This window comes from Leptodactylus fuscus, chromosome 3 (genome assembly GCF_031893055.1).
Source record: "Leptodactylus fuscus isolate aLepFus1 chromosome 3, aLepFus1.hap2, whole genome shotgun sequence".
Lineage (NCBI taxonomy): Eukaryota > Metazoa > Chordata > Amphibia > Anura > Leptodactylidae > Leptodactylus > Leptodactylus fuscus.
The window spans coordinates 10,338,997-10,363,571 of record NC_134267.1 but is presented as its reverse complement, the minus strand read 5'-3'; the positions used below and the strand labels follow the sequence as shown (position 1 = coordinate 10,363,571).

Below are 24,575 nucleotides of genomic sequence, written 5' to 3'. Positions count from 1 at the left end.
AGCTTACAATCTATGAGGTAGAGGGGGTGACACAAGAGGTAGCAGGGGCGGCATTGCTTATACAGAGGTCAGACAATTTTGTGCATTAGGAATTGTGATCGGCTTGTCTGAAAAGATGCGTCTTTAGTTTGCGTTTGAAACTGTAGAAGTTGGGAGTTAATCTTATTGTCCGGGGTAGAGGATTCCAGAGAAGTGGTGCAGCTCGGGAGAAGTCTTGTATACGAGCGTGGGAGGTTCTGATAATAGAGGATGTAAGTGTTAGGTCATTGAGTGAGCGGAGAGCACGGGTTGGGCGGTAGACAGAGATGAGGGAAGAAATGTAGGGAGGTGTGGCATTATGGAGAGCCTTGTGGATGAGAGTAATAACTTTATATTTTATTCTATAATGAATAGGCAGCCAATGTAGCGACTGGCACAGACCGGAGGTATCGCTGTAGCCTCTAGCCTGATAGATGAGCCTGGCCGCTGCATTCAGAATAGATTGTAGAGGGGAGAGTTTAGTGAGGGGAAGACCGATTAGTAAGGAGTTACAGTAGTCAAGGCGAGAATGAATCAGAGAGACAATAAGTGTCTTTAGTGTATCTCTGGTAAGGAAAGGGCGTATTCTGGAGATGGTTTTGAGGTGGAGGTGACATGAACGTGCGAGTGATTCAATATGAGGGGTGAAGGAAAGGTCTGCGTCAAATATGACCCCAAGGCAGCGGGCCTGCTGCCTAGGAGTTATAGTAAGGCCTGAGACTGCAATGGATATATCAGGGACAGATCTGTTAGATGGTGGAAACAGTAGTAGTTCAGTCTTAGAGAGATTTAGTTTCAGATAGAGCGAGAACATGATATTAGAGACAGCAGAGAGACAGTCACTGGTGTTCTGTATGAGTGCAGGGGTGATGTCACGGGAAGATGTGTATAATTGGGTGTCATCAGCATAAAGATGGTACCTGAAGCCAAATCTGGCGATGGTTTGTCCAATGGGGGCTGTGTAGAGAGAAAAGAGCAGGGGGCTGAGGACCGAGCCCTGAGGAACCCCAACAGCAAGGGAAAGAGGGGAGGAAACAGAGCCTGCAAATGATACACTGAAAGTGCGGTCTGAGAGATAAGAGGAGAACCAGGAGAGCGCAGTGTCATTGAGGCCGACTGAGCGGAGCATAGTGAGGAGAAGTTGATGGTCAACAGTGTCAAAAGCTGCAGAGAGGTCCAGAAGAATAAGAAGAGAGAAGTCACCATTGGATTTAGCCATTAGTAGATCATTAGAGACTTTTGTGAGAGCCGTTTCAGTAGAGTGCAGAGTGCGGAAACCAGATTGTAAGGGGTCAAGCAGAGAGTTAGCAGACAGATAGCGGATTAACCGAGAATAAACCAGGCGTTCCAAAAGTTTAGAGATGAAGGGGAGGTTAGAGACGGGTCGATAGTTAGCAGCACAGGATGGGTCCAGGGTGGGTTTTTTCAGTAGCGGGATTATAACAGCATGCTTGAAGGAGGATGGGAAGATTCCAGAAGAGAGAGAGAGGTTAAATATTTTAGTAAGGTAAGTAGTGACAGCAGGGGACAGAGATTGGAGAAGGTGTGAGGGGAAGGGGTCACTACTGCAGGTTGTGGGGCGAGATGAAGAAAGTAGCTGGGAGACTTCCTCTTCTGTGACAGGTTCAAAAGATGAGAATGGACAGTCTAAAGTGCGGCTGGTGAGGGGATCAGTACTATCGTAGGTGTGGGAGTCAATGCCACCTGGGGCTTGGGCAGTAATTTCCTGACGGATCTTATCAATTTTATCATGGAAATACATGGCCAGGTCATCAGCACTAAGGTCTGTGAATGGCGTCTGCACCTTGGGTGTGAGTAAGGAGTGAAAGGTTTCAAAAAGCCTTTTAGGGTTGATGGAGAGAGAAGAGATGAGGGCAGTGAAATAGTCTTGTTTGGCGAGGTAAAGGGCAGAGCTATATGTTTTAAGCATAAACTTGAAGTGGAGGAAATCTGCAGGTGAGCGTGATTTTCTCCAGAGACGTTCGGCACACCTAGAGCATCGCTGGAGAAATCGTGTCTGTGGCGTGTGCCAGGGTTGCTGCCTCCTATGTGGGACTTTACGAGTGGAGGGGGGAGCCACCTCATCCAATGCATTTTTGAGGGTTTCATTATAGTGACTGCTGGCCAGATTGGGACAGGAGATTGAAGAGATGGGGGACAGGGAGGACTGTAGAGTATCTGAGAGGTGCTGGGTGTCAATAGCACGCAAGTTCCTATATGTGTGATGGGTAGGGGCGTCTTGTGAAGGGGAGAGAGCACTGATGGTGAGAGATAGAAGATTGTGGTCAGAAAGCGGCAGAGAAGAGTTAGAAAATTTAGAGACTGTGAGGAGTCGATGGAAGACTAGATACCAGGAGCTTGTCGGGCTAAGTGCACACTGGGGCACATTTGGCAACAGAATCTGACCATTTTCTGTCTACATTTACGACATTATTTAAAAACATGCGCTAGAACGAAGCCGAAAAGTACAAATAGGACGCAGAATTTTTTCGCAAAGTAGACCGAGTTGAGAATGGTGTAACCTTAGTCAAAGGTTCAATGGAGACAGAATTGCAAAAGCAATGGAGACAGATTTTTTTGAAAAAATTTTGGTAAGTCAGAAAAGTGAACCAGAATTTTGGCAAATTGGAAAACGAGACAGTTTTATGAAGATCTGTACAAAAGATCCGGGTTTAGTTTTAAACAGTGTTCGACAACCAGTCCAGGTAAGTCTTTTGAACACAGTGTTCAGTGTTTGCGGTGTTATTTATTGTCACGGCGCAGCTGTACGGTAACTTTGTCCTGTAGTGATTGGTGCCAGTGGATTACCGACGCACTTTGACCTTGTTAGTAAATAGTCCTAGTGAATTAGTGCTGTAAAGTACAGTGAGTGGCCATACAGGGCTCATCATCAGCGGCCCCATGACAACCAAGTGCAGCGGTTTTATTGGTTTTATTGTTTTATGGTGAGTAATGCTTTGCGTAAAGACTTTAACTGGGATTATCTTCCCAAAGACTTGATAATGATGTTAGTCTTCTTTGCCGTGCCCTTGAAAAGTCAATCCGTGATCGATGTCCGTGATAGCGGAGACAACTGTTCCAGATTTATAAGCTGAAATAATGTCCCTTGCACACTAGCGATCATTTAAAGGGATTGTCCAGCAGAACAGTATGGATGACCTAGACGTAGCCGTTGGCCAGAGCTCATGTCGGAACTAATATTATATAAATGGTACCACACTTGGGTCCTGTTGGTGGTCGTGTTCACCCATCTCTAGTTTCCCTTCATTACATAGACAAGCCCATGCTTGGTTAGAAGGGAATAAATCTCAATATAGAAGCAATGGGAAGAAAGGAGCCAAAATTTTTGCCATAAAATGGAAAGTTGTTCGAAATCTTAGTTACTCTTTAGCATCATTATGTAGCCCAAAGGTCTAACAGAAGACAACCCCATTAGGAGGTGATTTTGAGACAACCACTTGTCACTCGGGTCCTCTATTGGAGGATTCACAACACCTCCAATTTTCTGAAAATGTAATTTCCAATGGAAATTTCTGGTGGTAGACGGCAAACCAAATTTAAGATACCCTTCTTTCCTCCTGACATCATCTACTGGGACACCCCCATACACATCCATTATTTGGCTGGTTAGGGGTGGCTCAGTGGTTATCACTGGAGTCCTAGTTTTTGTATGTTCTCCGCGTGTTTGCATGGGTTTCCTCCAGTTTCTTCCCACACTTCAAAGACCTACTGAGAGGGAATGCAGAATGTGAGCCCCGTATGGGTCGGTCAGCGACTGTCAATATCTGTGAAGTGCTGCAGAATATGTCGGACTCTCCATTGGACCAGACCAAAACAGCAGAAAGTCCAACGGACCCCATTGACTGTAACGGACCTGTTGAGTGTCTGTTGTGTTAAAACTGAAACCAGTGGAGAAAGAAGTCCTCCGTGCAGGTCTTTTTCCTCCACCGATTTTCAGGTTGAGATTTCAGAAACTTTGTGGTCATTGCTTTGGATTATCCAGTTGGTTTTAAAACTTTTTAGGAATCCAAGAAAAGATAGACCACTTTGTGTATCTGGATGTGAGTACAGTCTGGATCGCTCCGTTTTACAAGTCCACGCTTAAAGACTACCGCTATGCTGTCGATGATTTCCGAATGGTTGACCCCAGTTTTGGGACCATGAAGGATTTCGATAACCTACTTGCCGCTCTCCATGACAAAGGTAATTCATAAGGATGAATTTTGATCCAAGCGTATTCCATCGCCTGTACCTAAATCTAATCCATCATCTTCTTGTCCACTAGGTATAAAACTAATCATTGACCTAATCCCAAATCACACCAGCAATAAACACAACTGGTTCCAGTTAAGCAGAAATAGAACTGATAAATATACTGACTACTATATTTGGCGTAATTGTACCGATACTGAAGGCCGAGTTACCCATCCCAATAACTGGGTAAGTTCCAAGGAGGATATCCAAAAACATCCATGTTGTGTTTAGATATTGCCGTGATTTGGGCTTTGTAGATACTTGGATGTTTGATACCTAACACACAATAGACGATTACACTAGTTCATGTATCCCATATAATGTATTAGCCACTAGTGACAATCCTAGTGACATATTAGTTCATGTATCCCATATAATCCATTAGGCACTAGTCACATACTAGGTCATGCATCCCATATAATCCATTAGGCACTAGTCACATACTAGGTTGTGTATCCCATATAATCCATTAGGCACTAGTCACATGCTAGGTCGTGTATCCCATATAATCCATTAGGCACTAGTCACATGCTAGGTCGTGTATCCCATATAATCCATTAGGCACTAGTCACATACTAGGTTATGTATCCCATATAATCCATTAGGCACTAGTCACACATTAGGTTATGTATCCCATATAATCCATTAGGCACTAGTCACATACTAGGTCATGTATCCCATATAATCCATTAGGCACTAGTCACATACTAGGTCATGTATCCCATATAATCCATTAGGCACTAGTCACATACTAGGTCATGTATCCCATATAATCCATTAGGCACTAGTCACATACTAGGTCATGTATCCCACGTACCAGTATCGATTATAGTGATACATTCTCCTAATGTTGGATTTGGCTCCATTGTTACCAGATGGCTCACCTGTTATGCCTGGTCTTTCTCTATCACAAGGGAATTTTTTTTCCACCATTCTGTTATTTTCAGGTGAGCGTGTATGGAGACTCTTCTTGGGAATACGACAATGTAAGGCGGCAATGTTATCTGCACCAGTTCCGTAGGGAGCAGCCTGACTTAAATTTCCACAATCCCGACGTTCACAATGAAATATTGGTAAGTGGTCACATGTAATCCACTGCCATGTGAGGCGGCCGGAGAGCAGGCCCGGAGAAATCTTAGCCAGATCGGTCTAGGACTTAGCTCCAAAAAGTTAGCCAGTAATGACCCTGTTTAGGGCTGGGCCTGACTGCAACCTGGGATGGGCAGATCGTAGCGATCACTTAAGGGTTCACCCAGTTGTCTGAATAGAAGCCTCCATCTCATGTGTATGATAACACTCTGGCCTGAACTGACGGATGGTGTTCAAGGTCAGCCATGTTGAAATCCATTTCCATGTTGAATTACTTCGAGGGGAAGAACACCTTACTCCCCTCCCCCTTTTGAGAACACGTGTAAGCTTGACTGAGCCAAGCAGGGCCGGCTCCAGGTTTTTATAGGCCCTTGGGCGACAGAGCCTCAGTGGGCCCCCTTGTGGAGGAGGCGGGGGAGTCGGGACACTGCACATTGCAGATCGCAGGAGTGTGGTGTAACCAACGCCATACCTCCCAACTTTTGAAGAGTAGAAAGAGGGATAAAATGTGCAGCCGCAGCAAATTTAGCTCTGGAGCACTTTTATGGTGACTCCGCCCATTCTCATTTATTTTTCACGTGCCCGCACACAGTATAATCCTCCTACAGTCACCTGTAAATTATATGTCCCCCCTCCATCTCTCCCCCAGTTTCATATACACCCTTCCTCTGCTCCCAGTTTCATGTCCCCCCTCCATCTCTGTCCCCAGTTTCATGCCGTTCTCCCCCCTTCATTTGCCCCCCAGTTTCATGGGCCCCCTTCATTATCTTCCACCTTAATGTTTAACACAAAAAACAAACAAACAATTACACTCACCTTCCATCGCTCCCCCACCCGCTCCTCTGTCTGCTCTCACGCCATTCACATAATTGTAGGCGCATCCGTCGGACGCCGATGAGCTGAAATCAGGACAGGCAAGTGCTGGGGCGGGCAAGTGCCGGGGGGCCCCCAGAGGCTCTGTGGGCCCCGGCACTTGCCCGACTACGCCGTGCGCTGACGCCGGCCCTGGAACCAAGTATGTTTGTGTATATTGGGATCAGGAGGACTAGTTGCCCATCCGACAGCTATCTAAAGTGTATGGCCATCTTTAAGGGAATCTTTTATGGGAAACCGGCCGGTTATCCAGGAATCCCCTGTGATTGGCCTCAGTCGTCACTTGCGATGCAGGACTTCTGCTGGCAAAGGCATGGCGCGCCCTGTACCGGACATCGCTGGTAAACACAAGACTGCCCGGGATAAGAAAGGTTTTTTTTTTGTTTCACCTTCCCCCGTCTCCTCAAGTTCTGAATTTCCTGGACAACCCCTTTAATCCAGCTCTGTAGACAGATAGGTTAGGGTCACCCAAATCAAAGATTGTTTCCCACCCTTGTGAATAGTTGCCCCCATTGCCGAGATATCAACCTTTTTGTCAATATGCAAATGAGCACTTTGGAGCAACAAAGCTCTTGCCATTGCTACATCCTCATTGTTTCAGAGCTCATTTGCATATTGGCAAAAACAGCGATATCTCAGCAATGGGAGGCAGGAGGCCAGCGGCTAGAGATGGATGTCTGCACTCTCTGGTTCACAGATTGGAGTGTCGACAAGGTGAATAAAATGTATGACCATTGTTGGACAAAAACGTACTGCACAACGCGTTTTGAGCTCCACAAGCTCTTCTTCAGGTGCACAATTACTTGCCAGGTGAGGCAATGGGAGCAGCAATTCACAAGGGAAAAACACTGTTAGTCCAGGGTCATTCATTGCAAAAATATAGCGTTTTGGCTATGGCGGAAGCGTAGAAAAAAAAGCAATGGAAGTGCTGAGATTTCAAAAACCGTTCCGTTTTTGTAAATCGCAGCATGTCATCTATCCTTACGGAAACGCCGGCATTTTCTGTATAGGTATAACAGGGGCAGAAAATCTGCAGAGGAAAGCTCTGCGCGCTTTCTGTTGATATGGGGGAAAAAAAACCACAACGCATTTCTGCCGCAGTGTTTTCCACAGCGTTGTTTGGTGCAGCTTGCTATAGGGGTCCCCAGCCTTAGATAGGTTGGGGTCACATGAATCAATCTGCAGGGCTGGGCTCAGCTATTATAGGTCACATGTCTGACACCAGGTTAGAGATGAACTGTTGTCCGTTTCCAAGGACAACCTGCAAAATGTTACCATGTATGGAAAGAAATGTAACCACTCACGAAACACAAAAACAAAATATTTTCAGCTATCCAAATTTTTGTTTGTAGACGTATAGGGTAAGATGGTGTAGATCCTGCGTTGCCATTGAGTTGATGACATCCGATGAGTCTTCTCCAGCGTTACTTGTTGACATCGCGTTCGCACCTCCCTGCGTCCCATTGTAGGACGGAGACTTGAGGAAGGTTAATAAGTTTCGACTCCCACCAGTTATTTGTTGCGTCAGTAACTGGGAGGACTGGTGAACTTTACACCTGCTGGATTTCTCATTAAGCCGTAATTATAAAATTAGTCACCGTACTCGTCCTCCAAAGTGCTGACAAGTCGTCCAAGGAACCTTTAAAACAATAACCGAAGATTCTCTGATTTATAATTATTAACTTTTATATGAGTGACATAAATTAGCGATTAAGAGAATCGAAAATTATCGCAGTAAAAGGAAGCGATTAACTCTTACATGTCTGTACTCGCGATGCCGTCCTGTATCAAAGGGCGACTGTCCTACCGAGGACTACTGACCACTGAGACTGTGTCGGACAAAACTGGTCAGCTGACCGCCTTGAGAGGGGCGAACCAATTTGTTCCTAGGCCAGATTCCAAAATGGAACAATTGGGGATCAACCACAGATGAACGATGATTTGTGTATTGGGGTAAGCTATTATACAATGGGGTCTGGGGTCCCAAAGTATAATGGATGGAGGGAGGTGACAATTTTTTTTAAAAAAATTAATACTCGCCTTTAGATTTGATTTTGATTTTGATTTGATTTGATTTTGATTTTTTAGAGATGAGCGAATAGGATTCCAAACTCTAGTTACAAATACCTCGCTTCATAGGAATGAATGGGAGCAGCCGGCGCCGGCGCTTAACCCCTTGCAGTTTGCCTGTTCCCATTCATTCCTATGGGAGTGAGGTATTTGAAACTATGTTTCGAATACTATTCGAATCAACACTACAGCGGGTCGCCTTCCCTCACCTTCTGGGCCTTCTTGTGGTGTCCAGCGCTCTTCTGGTAACGTTGTGGTGACCCGATGGATGACATCACCAAGGAGACCAAGAGAGAGGGTCTGAGGCCCAAAAGAGGTGAGCAGAAAAGTTTTTTATTTTTTTACATCACCTCTAGGCCTCGACCTATGCTAAGAGACCCTAAACTATACCTTCACTCAGGGCCGCCGATAGGGCAGTACTACTGGTACTGGCGTCAGGGGCCCGGCCAAATTGAAAAATGGGGGGGCCCGGTTTTGGCCCGCCACCGTGTGCCGGCCCCCTGGCGCCCGTAGCAGTCATTGTGTATGTCCTATTTCAACTCAGATCTGCATCCAGAGGACGCAGATCTGAGTTGAAGACATACGCGGCTGAAGCAAGGAGCTGACACAGGTCAGCTTCTCGCTTCGCTGCTGCGCGCCTCTCTCCCTGACACATATGCAGCTGAAGCGAGGAGCTGACATGTGTCAGCTCCTCGCTTCGCCGCCGCCGCTGCTACTGGCTTGTAGACGCGATGTGATCACATCGAGTCTAAAAGCCAGTAGCCGGCGGCAGCGGCGAAGCGAGGAGCTGACACAGGTCAGCTCCTTACTTCGCCGCTGCGCGCCTCTCTCGCTGTCACATATGCGGCTGAAGTGAGGAGCTGACCTGTGTCAGCTCCTCGCTTCGCCGCCTCCACTACTGTCTTGTAGACGCGATGTGGTGACGTCACATCGCGTCTATATCTGTGCGCCAGTGTGAGAGAGAGGCGCGCAGAGAGCTGCGAGGGAACGAAGGAGAAGTTAAGTCAGTCAGTGTAATGTGGAACGTGAAACTGGGGGCAGAGAGAGGACGGCATGACACTGCGGGCAGAGATGGAGGGGACATGAATATGGGGGCAGAGATGGAGAGGACGGCATGACACTGGGGGCAGAGATGGCGAGGACATGAATATGGGGCAGAGATGGAGGGGACATGAATATGGGGGCAGAGATGGAGGGGACATGAATATGGGGGCAGAGATGGAGGGGACATGAATATGGGGACAGAGATGGAGGGGACATGAATATGGGGCAGAGATGGAGGGGACATGAATATGGGGGCAGAGATGGAGGGGACATGAATATGGGGGCAGAGATGGAGGGGACATGAATATGGGGGCAGAGATGGAGGGGACATGAATCTGGGGGCAGAGATGGAGGGCATGAATCTTGGGGTAGAGATGGAGGGGACATGAAACTGGGGGCAGAGATGGAGGGGGGGAACATGAAACTGGGGGCAGAAATGGATGGGCGGGCATGAATCTGGGGGCAGAGATTGGGTGGGAGATATGAAACTGGGTGCAGATGAAGTGTGTATATGAAGCTGGGGGAGAGATAGAGGGGGGACATATAATGTACGGGTGACTGTAGGAGGATTATACTGTGTGCGGGCACATGAAAAATTAATGAGAATGGGCGGAGTCAACATAACGGTGGGTGGGGCTAAATTTGCCGCGCCGCACATTTTGTCCCTCTTTTGGTTCTTCAAAAGTTGGGAGGTATGGGTACAGGGGACAGTGAAAAGATGTTAGAAGGTGGATGGGGGGGGGGAAGGGGGATTGTTGGGGCATCGGGTGTGCGGCACTGCGGAGAGGGAACTGGGGCAATAATATATAATATATAAGTTTTTAGCTGGAGAACTACAAAGCACACAAGACCTCCAAAGGTCTGTGTGCTTTGTATTAATAATGATGTAGGCTGATATGTTACTAGCATAGCAGCCTGTTTGGGGGTGGGACTTTCACTTTAGAGGAGTGTTCACATTGCGTTTTTGGCCTCCCTTGCCGGGATACGTTGGTAACCAGTCACAATCAGCTCCCCACTTATCCCTGCACGGAGAACTGCAGGCCCCCCTTTTTTTTTTAATGGCCAGTTCTTCGTGCAGGGATAAGTTGACAGCTGATTCTGACTGGTTACCAACGTATCCCGGCAAGGGAGGCCAAAAACGCAATGTGAATAAGCCCTGAGGATTTATTAGGAGGCTCTTATACAGTCCTATGAAAAAGTTTGGGCACCCCTATTAATCTTAATCATTTTTAGTTCTAAATATTTTGGTGTTTGCAGCAGCCATTTCAGTTTGATATATCTAATAACTGATGGACACAGTAATATTTCAGGATTGAAATGAGGTTTATTGTACTAACAGAAAATGTGCAATATGCATTAAACCAAAATTTGACCGGTGCAAAAATATGGGCACCTCAACAGAAAAGTGACATTAATATTTAGTAGATCCTCCTTTTGCAAAGATAACAGCCTCTAGTCGCTTCCTGTAGCTTTTAATCAGTTCCTGGATCCTGGATAAAGGTATTTTGGACCATTTCTTTCTACAAAACAATTCAAGTTCAGTTAAGTTTGATGGTCGCCGAACATGGACAGCCTGCTCTCAAATGATCTGAAAACAAAGATTGTTCAACATAGTTGTTCAGGGGAAGGATACAAAACGTTGTCTCAGAGATTTAACCTGTCAGTTTCCACTGTGAGGAACATAGTAAGGAAATGGAAGACCACAGGGACAGTTCTTGTTAAGCCCAGAAGTGGCAGGCCAAGAAAAATATCAGAAAGGCAGAGAAGAAGAATGGTGAGAACAGTCAAGGACAATCCACAGACCACCTCCAAAGAGCTGCAGCATCATCTTGCTGCAGATGGTGTCACTGTGCATCGGTCAACTATACAGCGCACTTTGCACAAATAGAAGCTGTATGGGAGAGTGATGAGAAAGAAGCCGTTTCTGCACGTACGCCACAAATAGAGTTGCCTGAGGTATGAAAAAGCACATTTGGACAAGGCAGCTTCATTTTGGAAACAAAAATTGAGTTGTTTGGTTATAAAAAAAGGCGTTATGCATGGCGTCCAAAAAGAAACAGCATTCCAAGAAAAACACATGCTACCCACTGTAAAATTTGGTGGAGGTTCCATCATGCTTTGGGGCTGTGTGGCCAATGCCGGCATCGGGAATCTTGTTAAAGTTGAGGGTCGCATGGATTCCACTCAGTATCAGCAGATTCTTGAGAATAATGTTCAAGAATCAGCGACGAAGTTGAAGTTACGCCGAGGATGGATATTTCAGCAAGACAATGATCCAAAACACCGCTCCAAATCCTCAGGCATTCATGCAGAGGAACAATTACAATGTTCTGGAATGGCCATCCCAGTCCCCAGACCTGAATATCATTGAACATCTGTGGGATGATTTGAAGCGGGCTGTCCATGCTCGGCGACCATCTAACTTAACTGAACTTGAATTGTTTGTCCAAAATACCTTTATCCAGGATCCAGGAACTGATTAAAAGCTACAGGAAGCGACTAGAGGCTGTTATCTTTGCAAAAGGAGGATCTACTAAATATTAATGTCACTTTTCTGTTGAGGTGCCCATACTTTTGCACCGGTCAAATTTTGGTTTAATGCATATTGCGCATTTTCTGTTAGTACAATAAACCTCATTTCAATCCTGAAATATTACTGTGTTCATCAGTTATTAGATATATCAAACTGAAATGGCTGCTTCAAATACCAAAATATTTAGAACTAAAAATGATTAAGATTAATAGGGGTGCCCAAACTTTTTCATAGGACTGTAGATGGTGTTGGCTCTCTATAGGCGCTGTCACACGTAGCAGATTATACCTGCAAATAGAATCTGATGAAGCCTTGTAATGCTGCTAAATAAAGGGAAATGTAATACAGAATTGGTATGTCGCAAAATAAAGTAGTTTTAAAATGGCGGCAGCCGGGGGGGGGGGGGCAGACACTTAGGCTGTATGGGGCCCCAAAATTCCTGATGGCGGCCCTGCCTTCACTTCTGGTTCGTACCCAACTTGTTCAACCCCAAACTATTTTAATATTCTTTATTCTTAATTTTATTTTATACCCAGAAAAATGTAGCCAAAAAATTAGGCAAAATATTTTTTTTTTTCCCCCATTTTTTATGTTTAGTTTTGTAATAGCACAAAGTGGTACCAAAATTTTTTTAAAAAATTATTTTCCTTCTCCTTTACAGTCATTACAGAGACAAAGTGTTGGGTTTCCGAGGGCGGGACTAGAACCTGCGATGTGGGCGGGGTCATTGGGATTATTTTCTTAAATTGTACTTTATTTTTTATTTTTTTATTGTAATACATTGTGCCCCCCATATGGTCCTATCCTAATAGACTTTTATTATAATATATTTTTTTTTGCTGATGTTCCCTTTAAATGGGGCTGATGTATTAGGCCTAGTTACAGGGGAAATGCCGTCTTCTAGGAAGCACTACAGAGCTGATCTGGATCCTCTAAGACCCAGGAGCTCGTGCAGCTACTGATGGATCACGTGACCATTGAGTCAGATGGGAGGGCTCATTCAGCGATCGGGAAGGCAGGGACGGTAACAAACTGTCCCTGCTTTCTGTTTGGAGAGTCCGGCCGGCTCCCTGCTCCACGACATTGTACAGCTGCTTAACTTTACAAGGGCGTACAAGTACATCCTTGCAGAATTCAATGCCAACCACCCGGGGATATATTACTTCGCTTGCCCGAAGCTTCTTACAATCAGCCTCAGCCCTATCATCATTTCTTCACCCCATGGCATTGTAGCAGTTTACTTGTTTTTTGCAGGACAGTCCCAATTTTACATCCTGATCACACATAGTACGGTATATGTAACTCCTCCTTATTCCAAATTTTATATAATTTCACCCCTACATTGCATAAAAAGATGCTGCGGAAGACATGCTGCTTGTCGAATTTAGGCCAAATCACCAGCACTTGTAGAATTGATTTTCTTGCTGCATTTTTCAGTCCGTGTGGACTTCGTTCTCCAATATTAGAAAGAAAGTATTCATTTTTCTTCCAGAGAAACAGCGCCACTCATATCCATAGGTTGTGTTTGGTATTGCAACTAACCTCTAGTCACTTAGTCAGGGATAAGCTACGACATAAGACACAGCCCACGGATAAGAGTTTTGTTACTTGACGTAATACAAACCCATTTTCTGTACACGTCGCAGTCCCAAGTTTTTGCTAAGATTTTTTTGTGCCACAATGTAGCAATATTGCAAAATGACATCAACACAGACTTTACCCCAGTCATCCCCTTTAAGGATGCCTCACCCCTGTTAGTCTAGGTCGCACCAGGACTACTGTACTTTGTATCGTGAGGTTTCAGGTTCCGTCTAAGTTTCACGTCTTGGCAATTTCCAGTTAATATGTGACACTTAAGGCGCTTTCTTCACGTCTTAAGCAGATGGAAATAAGATGGATTATGTCTCCATCAATACCGTTCCCATAGCAATTCAATAAATCTGTTTGTTATCTCAGGATATTATAAAATTCTGGCTGGAGAAAGGTGTTGATGGTTTTACAGTCGATGCTGCTAAGTTCCTCCTGGAAGCAGAACACCTCCGAGACGAACCTCAGGTCAACAAATTACAAGATCCGGTAGGTGTCTGCAGTGTATATAGATGGGCATGATATACAGTCATTAGCTGGGTCTAAAAGGATACGACAAGAGACGCCATACACGTATAGCAGATATAGCATTGCTTATTGGAGTGGTCACATCAGGGCGCAATGTTATTACAGCCACAAGTCCTGTCCCAGCCGGGGGTCTAATGACCAGGTCTAGGATCGGGACCATAGATAGACCCACAGTCAGGATGGGATTTGTAATAAAGTCTGTATAATACAGACATATCACTGCTTTGTAGATCCAACCTAAGACGTTGTCCACCATTAGAGAAGACGGCCACGTCCAGAAACATGTCTGACTATGGGTTGCGTCTAGTATTGCAGCATAATAAATATGGCGGTGCTACAATACCAAGTACAACCCGTGAAAAGGTGCAGGCTTGTTTTTCTACTCTTGGACAATCCCTTTAAAGGGAGTCTGTCAGCTAAACGCAGTATATCAACTCTTGCAGATAGGTTAGGGGTCAACTGATTTAAAGGGGCCCCTTGTGAATTGTCGTTGCATTGATAATATCCAAATGAACTCCATGAGGGTGTTGCCGCAATTTGACACTGGTGCTGGTGACAGACCCCTCTTAAGAGACCTTCTGGCATCTACCAGCTAAAACCAAATGTGGTCCCCTTGGTGGGATTCCTAGCTCACAGATGCCTGCGTAGGAGCGGTGCCCAATGCCCCAGTTTCCAGTCCCTGGAGGCTGCCTAAATGGCCGATCCGTGTGGGAACCAGGTATTGAACCCCACAAATCACATACTGAAGACCTAGCTTATAGAAGCTCTGTCTGGGGCTGAAAAACCCCTTTAAGTTAAAGGGATTCTACCACTAAAACACTTTTTTTTCTAGTTACCACGTCGGAATAGCCTTTAAAAAGGCTATTCGTCTCTTACCTGTGGAAGTGCTCTTCGCCGCGCCGTTCGTTCAAAATACCGGTTTGTACCGGTATGCTAATGAGTTCTCTCGCAGCGATGGGGGCGTCCCCATTGCAGCTCAAAAACTCACCGCAGCGCCGCCTCTCCGGTCTTCGGTGTCCTCCCCTTGCCTCTTCAGCGTCTGTCGGACGCCTGCGCAGTATGCTCTCTGTTTGGCGAAGATTGCCGAACGTACTGCGCATGCGCGAAAGTGCGGTGCCCGCACTATGGCTGGGACCGCTATTTTGCGCATGCGCAGTACGTTCGGCAATCTTCGTCGAACAGAGCGTACTGCGCAGGCGTCCGACAGTACGCTGAAGAAGCAAGGGGAGGACACCGAAGACCAGAGAGGCGGCGCTGCGGTGAGTTTTCGAGCTGCAATGGGGACGCCCCCATCGCTGCGAGAGAACTCATTAGCATACCGGTACAAACCGGTATTTTGAACGAACGGCGCGGCGAAGAGCACTTCCACAGGTAAGAGACGAATAGCCTTTTTAAAGGCTATTCCGACGTGGTAACTATAAAAAAAAGTGTTTTAGTGGTAGAATCCCTTTAAGGTCCCACGGGACGATACACGGTTCTTCCTACAGCACTTTGAACAGAAAGTTCACAGAGTTTTCCTCCACGGACTTTCTGTTACAATTATATCTGCGGGGAAGCTACCGGCGTTTCCGCAGATATAATTGACCTGCTGCGATTTCCAAAACTGCAGCGGACTCAGCGTGTCCACACTGCGATTTTTTCCCCCCAAAGTGGGGATGGGATTCGCATGAATCCCATCCAATATGCAAGTACTGTAAAACGCCACGATTTTTCCCGCGGCGTTTCCGGCCTGTGGGGCCCCGGACTTAAGGTGGAAATTCCTTGAAGTCTTTAAAGTTCTTTTGAGCAATGTTACCGCTTACCTTCTTAGGGTGCTTTCGCACGGCGCAGCGCGCCGCTCCTTTAGACACGTATACACGTGTCCGAGCGCGGCGCTTCAAAACAGAGCCCATTGATTTCCATGGGTGCTGATATACGCACGCTACCCATTGAAATCAATCGGAGGCTTTTTTACCTATTGATTTCAATGGGTAGCGTGCCTATTGAAATCAATGGGCTCTGTTTTGAAGCGCATATATGTGTCTAAAGGAGCGGCGCGCTACGCTGTGTGAAGGCACCCCTAAAATAACAATCTCTTCTTCGTGGCGCCAAAGAGCTCAATTCCATATCGACAAAACCAGAGATATCTCGGTAATGGAAGGAGAAAACACCTTTCCCCCTACGCCCAACAGCAGCACAACTGGGGTATTCCTGCCCCTATGAGCTGTTAGGACAGGTGGAATTTTTAATTACCTAACAGCTTTTGACCTCTATAAGAGGCCAGAAGACCTGCTCCTCCCTTGTGTTTTTTTCTGTCCTGTGGGACAGGACAGGTGGTCAGGGGGGGAGCAGATGTTCTGACCTCCTATAGGGGTCCACTACTCTCCCCCACCAGTACCTGACAGCAGAAGATCTTTTTCTGGACATCCTCTTTTTTCAGCAGAGGTCCCCTTCTCCCGGCGGGGACCCTGCCGGCTCGTGCACGCTCCTGTCCGACTGGGGCGCCGGGTCGGGGCTTTCCCCTAGGAACGCTAGACCTAGGAACCTTTCTCAGATTCCTCCTGTCCGCCACACATGCACAGTGCGCGGGTCTCGCGGCGGACGGGAAGAGAACAACCCCTAGACACGAGCATTGCACGGTAGTTTGGGAGGGGGGTCCCCCGGTCCTGGGGACCATACCTGGGTCAGATCCCCCTCCCCCTGTCTTCTCCCCTCCCCTTTTTTTCATGAGATTCTGGCTCCGTTGTAGCCCCTACCCCTTGGGCGGGGCTCCGGGCAAAACCCCACCCCCTGGCCTATTTAAGTCCCCTTAGAGCTTCAGTTAGTGCTTGTCGCTCCGGTTGCAAGCACATCAGTTGGTGAAGCTCCCTGGTCAATTTCTGTGCTGGAGAACTGTCTTCATTGACTAAGGTTTGGTGGACATGGCCGGGGGGGGGGGGGAAGGGAGGTTGGAGAGTTGCATCTCTGAGTACAGTAAGTAGTTAGTGTATCCTTTTTCTTCCTCCTCAGAATGTCTTCTTCTTCCTCCACTGTTCCGCCTAGAAGGAAGGCTACTTCCAAAAGGAAGCATCTGGCGTGCACTTCTTGTAGAGTGCCGCTGCCTGATGACTCCCAATATCGCTTCTGTCAGGGGTGCAGGGCCCCCTCTGTTGAAACAACTCCCATGCGAGAGATGGTGTCCTGGGTGAAGGGGTACGTCCAGGACTCCATGAAAAGAATGGAAGCCATCTCCCTGGCCAAGAGGCCACGGCTGGATTGCGAACTGTCCCTGCCGCCTCTGGAAAAGCTGCGCCTCAGGGATGTGGAGTCGTCTTCTAGTACGGAGGAGGAGAAGGAGATTTTTCCCCTGGACAAAATGTCCAGAGTATTCAAGACCCTAAGAATCAGAGACCGGGAAGGCGGGGAAGGCTCTAGCCGTAGGTCTCGTACCTTCAGGCCCTCTTCGGAGATGCTCCGCCTGATGGAGGGCGAATGGAGGCACCCGGAGAGATCCTTTGCGCCATCCACACGCTTCAAGGCACTTTTTCCCGTCTCTGAGAGTCAACTAAAGGCGTGGGGTCCCCCGCCAAAAGTGGACGTCGCCGTGGCCAAGTTATCAAGGCGCTCCATCCTTCCATCAGAGGACGGCTCGGGCCTCAGGGACCCCATGGATCGCCGAGTCGAAGGATCTTTGAGGCGTGTATATTCGTCCGCCTCTGCCCAGGCCTCTTTGGGCATGGTCGCGAATGAGGTAGCAACTGGCTTATGCGCAGAACTGTCATCCCTGGCCAAGGACATCGATTCCGGCGTGGATCGTGATGATCTCCTCGCGGCAGTGTCCGACATCACGCTGTTGGTGGATCACCTGACAGAAGCTACCCATTTTCAGACCCGTCTGGCGGCTAGATCCATGGCACTGGCTACTGTGGCTCGCCGACCCCTATGGCTGAAGCCCTGGAAGGCTGACCTTACTTCCAAAAATAGCCTCTGTGGTCTCCCCTTTGAGCCCGGACGGCTGTTCGGAAATGAGCTCGACCACATCATGGAAGGCTGGGCTGACTCTAAGAGCAAGAACCTGCCACAGCCCCTTGAAGGTCGGAGTACCTCCTTTCGAGGAAGAGGCACTCGAAGAGGCACCAGAGGCCAGCGGCGATCCGGGAAAGGAAGAGGTCGGGGCTCATCTCGTGGCCGTAAGAATGCCCCCTTCTAATTCCCTCTCAGTACACACCCCCCTTCCTACTCCCCCCCCTCCCCTGGGGTGGGCGGTCGTCTTTCCCACTATGTGGAGGCCTGGCGGCAGAATATTCGGGACCCCTGGGTCATCCAGATGATCCAGGAAGGTTATAAAATTAATTTTGTTTCCCAGCCGCCAGAGAAGATGGTAAGAACCCGCCCTCTTCAGGGCCCCAAACAACTTCATCTGGAGAGATTGATTCAGGAGTACGTGGACAAGGCCGCGCTAGAGATGGTTCCTCGCGCAGAACAAGGCACAGGCGTCTACTCTCCAGTCTTCTTGGTCCCCAAGCCATCAGGCGAGTGGCGTATGATCATCGATCTCAGGTATCTGAATCACTTCATCCGCAGGCTGCGGTTTCGCATGGAAACCATAAGGTCAGTACTACCTTTCATGCACCCTGGAGATCACTTCGTCACTCTGGACCTGAAGGACGCCTACCTCCACGTACCCATCTTTCTGGCACACCGAAAGTTCCTAAGGATTGCCGTAGACATACAGGGGAAAGAGGCGCACTTCCAGTTCACAGCCCTCCCGTTCGGCATATCCTCCGCCCCCCACACCTTCACAAAGGTCATAGCTGCCGCCCTGCGCCTTCAAGGCATATTTATAGTCCCGTACCTGGACGACTGGCTTCTGAAGGCTCATTCAAAGGAGGTTCTTACCACGCAGAGGCAGACCGTCGTAGCTCTACTAGACAAGCTGGGGTGGCTGGTAAACTGGCAGAAGTCAGTGATGGTGCCATCAACACGAGTTCAGTTCCTGGGACTTATTCTAGACTCTCTCAACATGACGGTCTCTCTACCCTCTCCTCGCAAAAGGAAAATTGCTCGGGCGGCACATCATTTATCTTCCACATGGAAGGTCACCATCAGGACGGCGATGAAGGTCCTCGGATTGATGTCCGCTGCCCTAGATGCAGTTCCTTGGGCCCTATGGCATATGCGCCCTCTACAGAACGAGATCTTGAGAGTCTGGAATCACAGTCCTTCAGGTTTACAGAAGCCAGTCCAGTTAACCATCAGCACCCGGCAAACCTTGCCCTGGTGGACCCATCTGCGAGATGGGAAGTCCTCGGTCCAGCCCGCCTGGACCCTGTTGACTACAGATGCCTCCCTCACAGGCTGGGGAGCCCATCTGGGGGAGACCCCGGTTCAAGGTACATGGAATCAGCGGGAGAGGACGCACTCATCCAACTGGCGCGAGCTTACCGCAGTTCATCGAGCCCTTCTGTCATTTGCACCACTTCTACGAGGAAAAGCGGTCAAAGTAAGATCAGACAATCTGACGACAGTCCACTATATCAACAAGCAGGGAGGAACCAGGTCCCCCTCGCTCATGCAAGTCACCAACCTGATCTTCTCCTGGGCAGAACGAAACCTCTCCCAGCTGGCCGCGGTACATATCCAGGGCCACCTGAACATCCTAGCGGATCAACTCAGCAGAGGCCGGCCGACCGCAGGCGAATGGTCCCTGAACCAGGACATCTTCCACTACCTGACCAGGAGGTGGGGTCTCCCCGAGGTGGATCTGATGGCCACCCAACACAATGCCAAAGTAGAAAGGTTTTGCTCCCTGTACCGGGAAGACAACCCTTTGGCTGTGGATGCCCTGTCAATACCATGGAGGTTCGAACTGGCATACGTGTTCCCTCCCATCCCGATGATACCGAAGGTATTGGCGAAACTCAGGCAGGACCAGACTTCGGCAATAGTGATCATGCCGTTCTGGCCAAAAAGGGCATGGTTCACCGACCTTATCCTTATGAGTCGGGGGAACTACTGGAGGCTTCCACCAGTCAGGAACCTGGTGTCACTGAACAGTCGGCCGTGCCTGGGCCTAGACAAATTCAACCTCACTGCCTGGAGGCTAACCGCGCCATACGCGCAGACAGAGGATTGTCTCAGGGAGTGCTAAGTACCTTAGCCCATTCAAGAGCAGAGGCAACCAATCAGAGCTACCAAAGGATCGCCCGGATATTCCGAGATTGGTGTACAGGCAGCCACCGCGATACAGACAGAGATGCAGTCCTAGAGTTCTTACAGAACGGCTTGGAGAGAGGACTAGCACCTGCCACCCTCAAGGTTCAAGTGTCAGCTCTATCTGCTCTCCTGGAGACACGGTTATCACAAGATCCTCTTGTCAAACAGTCCCTTAGGGGGGCTGCCAGGCTCCGCCCCCAGGTACGGCCCCCTGTCCCCAGGTGGGACCTGGCCGCGGTTCTACAAGGGCTATGTGCGCCCCCCTTCGAACCATTATCTGAAGTGGACTGGAAGTACCTGTCATTTAAAGTGACCTTTCTGTTGGCAATAACCTCCGCCAAGAGGGTTGGCGAATTGCAGGCTCTAGCAGCCTCCGAACCTTTCATAACTTTCTTTCCTGACAGAGTACAGCTAAGGTTCGTCCCAGGATTCTTGCCGAAGGTACCCACACTTCAGAACACCAATCAAGTGATCACCCTACCGGGCTTCTTTCCCTCCCCTGCCACTGAGCAAGAGGAGAAGCTACACACACTGGATCTGGTAAGAGCACTACGTATCTACCTGGATCGTACAGCACCGTTCCGAAGATCAGGAAATCTTCTGGTTAATGTGTTTGGCCACAATAGAGGTGCTAAAGCATCAAAGGTAACCCTGTCTAGATGGATCAGAGATGCTATCAGCTGTTCCCTACGGACTCAGAATCTTCCTGTTCCAGATTTTCTACGAGCCCATGCCACCCGATCAGTGGCGACATCATGGGCAGAGACACGGTTCCTCTCTCTAGAGCAGATATGTGCTGCAGCCTCTTGGAGCTCACAGCTGACTTTTGCCAAACACTACAGATTGGACTGGCGTACGGCCGATGCTACAGCATTTGGGCACTCCGTCTTGGCATCAGCGTGCCAGGAGGTCCCGCCCTAGGGGAGATAATACTTGCTAAATCCCCAGTTGTGCTGCTGTTGGGCGTAGGGGGAAAGAAAGATTATGAATGATAATCTGTTTTCCCTTAGCCCAAACAGCAGCACAAGGCTCCCTCCCTAAGAGGTGCTATTGTACAGATTTTGTGTATGTGTGTGTAGCTCTTGGCATAGATTGCTCTGTATATCATACTTGTTACTAACACAAGGGAGGAGCAGGTCTTCCGGCCTCTTATAGAGGTCAAAAGCTGTTAAGTAATTAAAAATTCCACCTGTCCTAACAGCTCATAGGGGCAGGAATACCCCAGTTGTGCTGCTGTTTGGGCTAAGGGAAAACAGATTATCATTCATAATCTTTCTTTAGTGCAGGTGACCGTAACCTATCTATCTGCGGCCTGGTTGATCTGCTGGGCTCAGAAACCCAGAGAAAGTCATCTGTAGATGAACACGTTAATATTATGTTATATCTTCCTAGGCCACCATTATCAACTATGATGAGCTGTTTCACGACTACACAACCACACAGGTCGGGATGCATGACATCCTGCGTGACTTCCGGCAGACTATGAATACATACAGCAGAGAACCTGGACGTTACAGGTAATACAACCTACAGGGGTGCAGTCGCACCAGGGCCCAGGAGCCTTAGGGGGCCCATAAGCACTGGCATCAGTATTGAGATTGCAGCTTCCATCTGGCCCATAAGCCAAGGAGACCCACAGATTACCCGACCACACTAAGGTGGATTAAACTCCTTGGCACCCGTAACCATCACTATCAAGAATTCACTGTAGGGATGAGATAGGGGCCCCGGACAAAAGATTGCACCAGGGTCCACAAGACAACCTAGGTCATGTTGTACTGAGATATTGGATATTGTTCATTTCCATGCAGTTGGCTCATATAGGACAATTGTTTGCAGGTTTATGGGCGCCGAGTCCAATGATCAGAACACAGTAGAAAAAACAATGCTGTATTACGGCAACTCCTTCACCCAAGAAGCCGACTTTCCGCTCAACTTCTACCTGCTGGACCTGAATACAGATCTCTCAGGAGATGCCATATTTGACATTGTGGATTTGTGGATGAAAGCGATGCCTAAAGGAAAGTGGCCGCACTGGATGGTAAGATGAGGTTTTCATCATACGCGATGGCTTGGTTTATATGGCCCAATTGGTTATCCGTTTTTTTTTCGCACTTCCCCTTTAGACTGCTGGACGTTCACTGAAATTTTTGCAAAATTTCTTTTAGGTTGGAAGCCCCAGTAATTCTCGTATTGCTTCTCGGGTGGGAGCGGACTACGTAAAGGTTATTAATACGCTCCTGCTGACTCTTCCGGGCACCCCGACCACTTATTATGGTGAAGAATTGGGAATGGAAGACAATCTTGCCGTAAATGTCACCGCAGATGAATCGGGTGAATTTAATCCAGTAAGTAACATTCAATATATAGATCTTTGATTAACCCTATGGATTATTTTTTTATATTACACTTTCTTTACACAATTTCTAGGCCGAATACCCTGAGAAGTCTCCTATGCAGTGGGACGCAGAAGCAAACGCTGGGTTTAGTGAAGGCAACCGAACATGGCTGCCGATCAGCCAGGACTATAAGGAAATAAATGTTGATGTAAGTATTGTCCTATACACGGCATCATTGGCAAACCTACAAGATTCTTTCACGTCTGTCTCATGTCTATGGTTAGTTATGCAGTGGATCCCAATGGTGCCCAATGGTGCAAATTAGGGCGCTGGGGCACACGGGGGTTTGATGGTTCAAACCACTTCCATCAGTAGCTCGTTCCAATGGCAGATCTACCACTACAACGACAGGGCCCCATGACATCATCCAGTATCTAATGGAATGTTCCATCACGTAACAGCTAATATTTATTATTCACCGATCCCGGCTCCTTCTCAGTCCAACCCCATTAGGTCACCGAACAACGATGGGACGGCGCAGCTTGACATTGTTCAACGTCTGGACATGTTATACAGCAATGGGCTGGTATTGGTGAACAATAAATACTGGCCGCTACCTATTGGAATAATCCAGTAGGTAACAGCCTAATGTGTCACTGTGCGGGGGTCACTGCGGTGAGGCAGTGTACTGTATGGGGGCTAATAAGGGGCAATAGTCTTGGTTTGGGCCAGTAAAGGTGGTAATATACCGTGTGGGGGCAAGATATGGGGGATGCACAGGAGACGTCTTGGAGATGGTTGTGTGAAGGGTGGAGCGCGGTAGGGGGTCTTGAAAGCATCAGAGGTTACGCGTGGGAAGGTAGGGGGTCAAATCTATCAGAACTGCCAACAGAGCCTAAGCCATAGAGATGAGACATGTAAAATTATTCATTTTTGGGGCACAGCTGGTGAAAACCATATTCCACGATCTCTCACAATGATCCCAATTGTATTAACAACATGAAATCCTTCTCATAGGTTCAAAAGTCGAAGCCAGATTCACCATTGAACTTATACCGGGATCTACTCCAACTACGGAAGAAAGAATTGCCCCTCCATCGGGGTTGGTTGTGTTACACCTTTAAGGATAAGGATGTTTTCTCCTACGTGAGAGAAGTAGACGGGATGAATAAAGTCTTTATGATGGTTCTCAATTTTGGTGCCAATTCAGAGATAAATTTCAGCAACAAAATCCAAGACCTTCCAGCACAGGCGAAAATCAGATTCAGTACAATATCTACCAGAAAGGGAGAGACTGTCAATATGAACAGCGTTAGGACGGCGCGCGGGGAGGGGATAATACTGGAGTACAGAACCAACAAACCACTGCACACTAGAGAGGCCTTCAAGGACCAATGCTTCATTTCCGAAAAAGCCTGTTATTCCAGCGCCTTCAATTTACTGTACAAGAATTGTTAAAGTTGCTGGAAGGCGCGAAGGCTGAATGTACGTCATATAGTAACCTGATCATAGGCTTCTGTTGTACAGATTCGTGTAAAAACGTGACATGGGTCAAAACCGTGACCATTGCCATAGTGCCACACAAAAATGATATAAATAAAGAGATTTGTTTTGATACTGGAATCGCATTCATTTTATTTATTTGGGACATGGAATGAAAATCTAACGTGTATCTAAGCCTTCTAAAACTTTTTGGAATACTCCCTTGGTGATGTTACCTTACAACAGAGTTAGATATTTTTTTCGCTTTCACTAGTTTCCCAGTTCTGTGCTGAACCTTTGTTTTTATGGCGCTAGGGCTTACTCCTACTATAGTACAGCACTCCTGGTCCTTTACATAGGGTAAAATGATACATTTAGCAGAACTTTATGTATAATAGACATACTGAGGAACAAGAAGGATGAATGCAGACAGTAAGGACTTGATCTTGGTTGGTTCAATCCCGTATCTTGTAGGAAGCGAGCCATATAGGGGAGAGGGACATTCTACCCATACGGGAAAGCAAGGTCTGGCCTGGTGGTCAGGTTGGTGATCATGTGACGAAAGGGTTTAACACACGGATGCA

At 47.7% G+C, this 24,575-nt stretch overlaps 1 protein-coding gene across 1 annotated transcript in view; it reads left to right on the top strand.

Annotated features, from left to right (window-relative positions):
• SLC3A1 (solute carrier family 3 member 1) overlaps window positions 1-24,126 on the top strand; it is a 28,412-nt gene extending 4,286 nt beyond the window's left edge. Inside the window, exons 2-10 of the mRNA XM_075267031.1 lie at window positions 4,042-4,221; window positions 4,304-4,458; window positions 5,220-5,345; window positions 13,838-13,957; window positions 21,563-21,687; window positions 22,010-22,211; window positions 22,339-22,518; window positions 22,601-22,717; window positions 23,527-24,126. Of these exons, the coding sequence (XP_075123132.1) occupies window positions 4,042-4,221; window positions 4,304-4,458; window positions 5,220-5,345; window positions 13,838-13,957; window positions 21,563-21,687; window positions 22,010-22,211; window positions 22,339-22,518; window positions 22,601-22,717; window positions 23,527-23,967 (1,646 nt within the window). The 3' untranslated portion in view covers window positions 23,968-24,126. The remainder of the gene's footprint in view (window positions 1-4,041; window positions 4,222-4,303; window positions 4,459-5,219; window positions 5,346-13,837; window positions 13,958-21,562; window positions 21,688-22,009; window positions 22,212-22,338; window positions 22,519-22,600; window positions 22,718-23,526) is intronic.
• The last annotated feature ends 449 nt before the right edge of the window (window positions 24,127-24,575 follow it).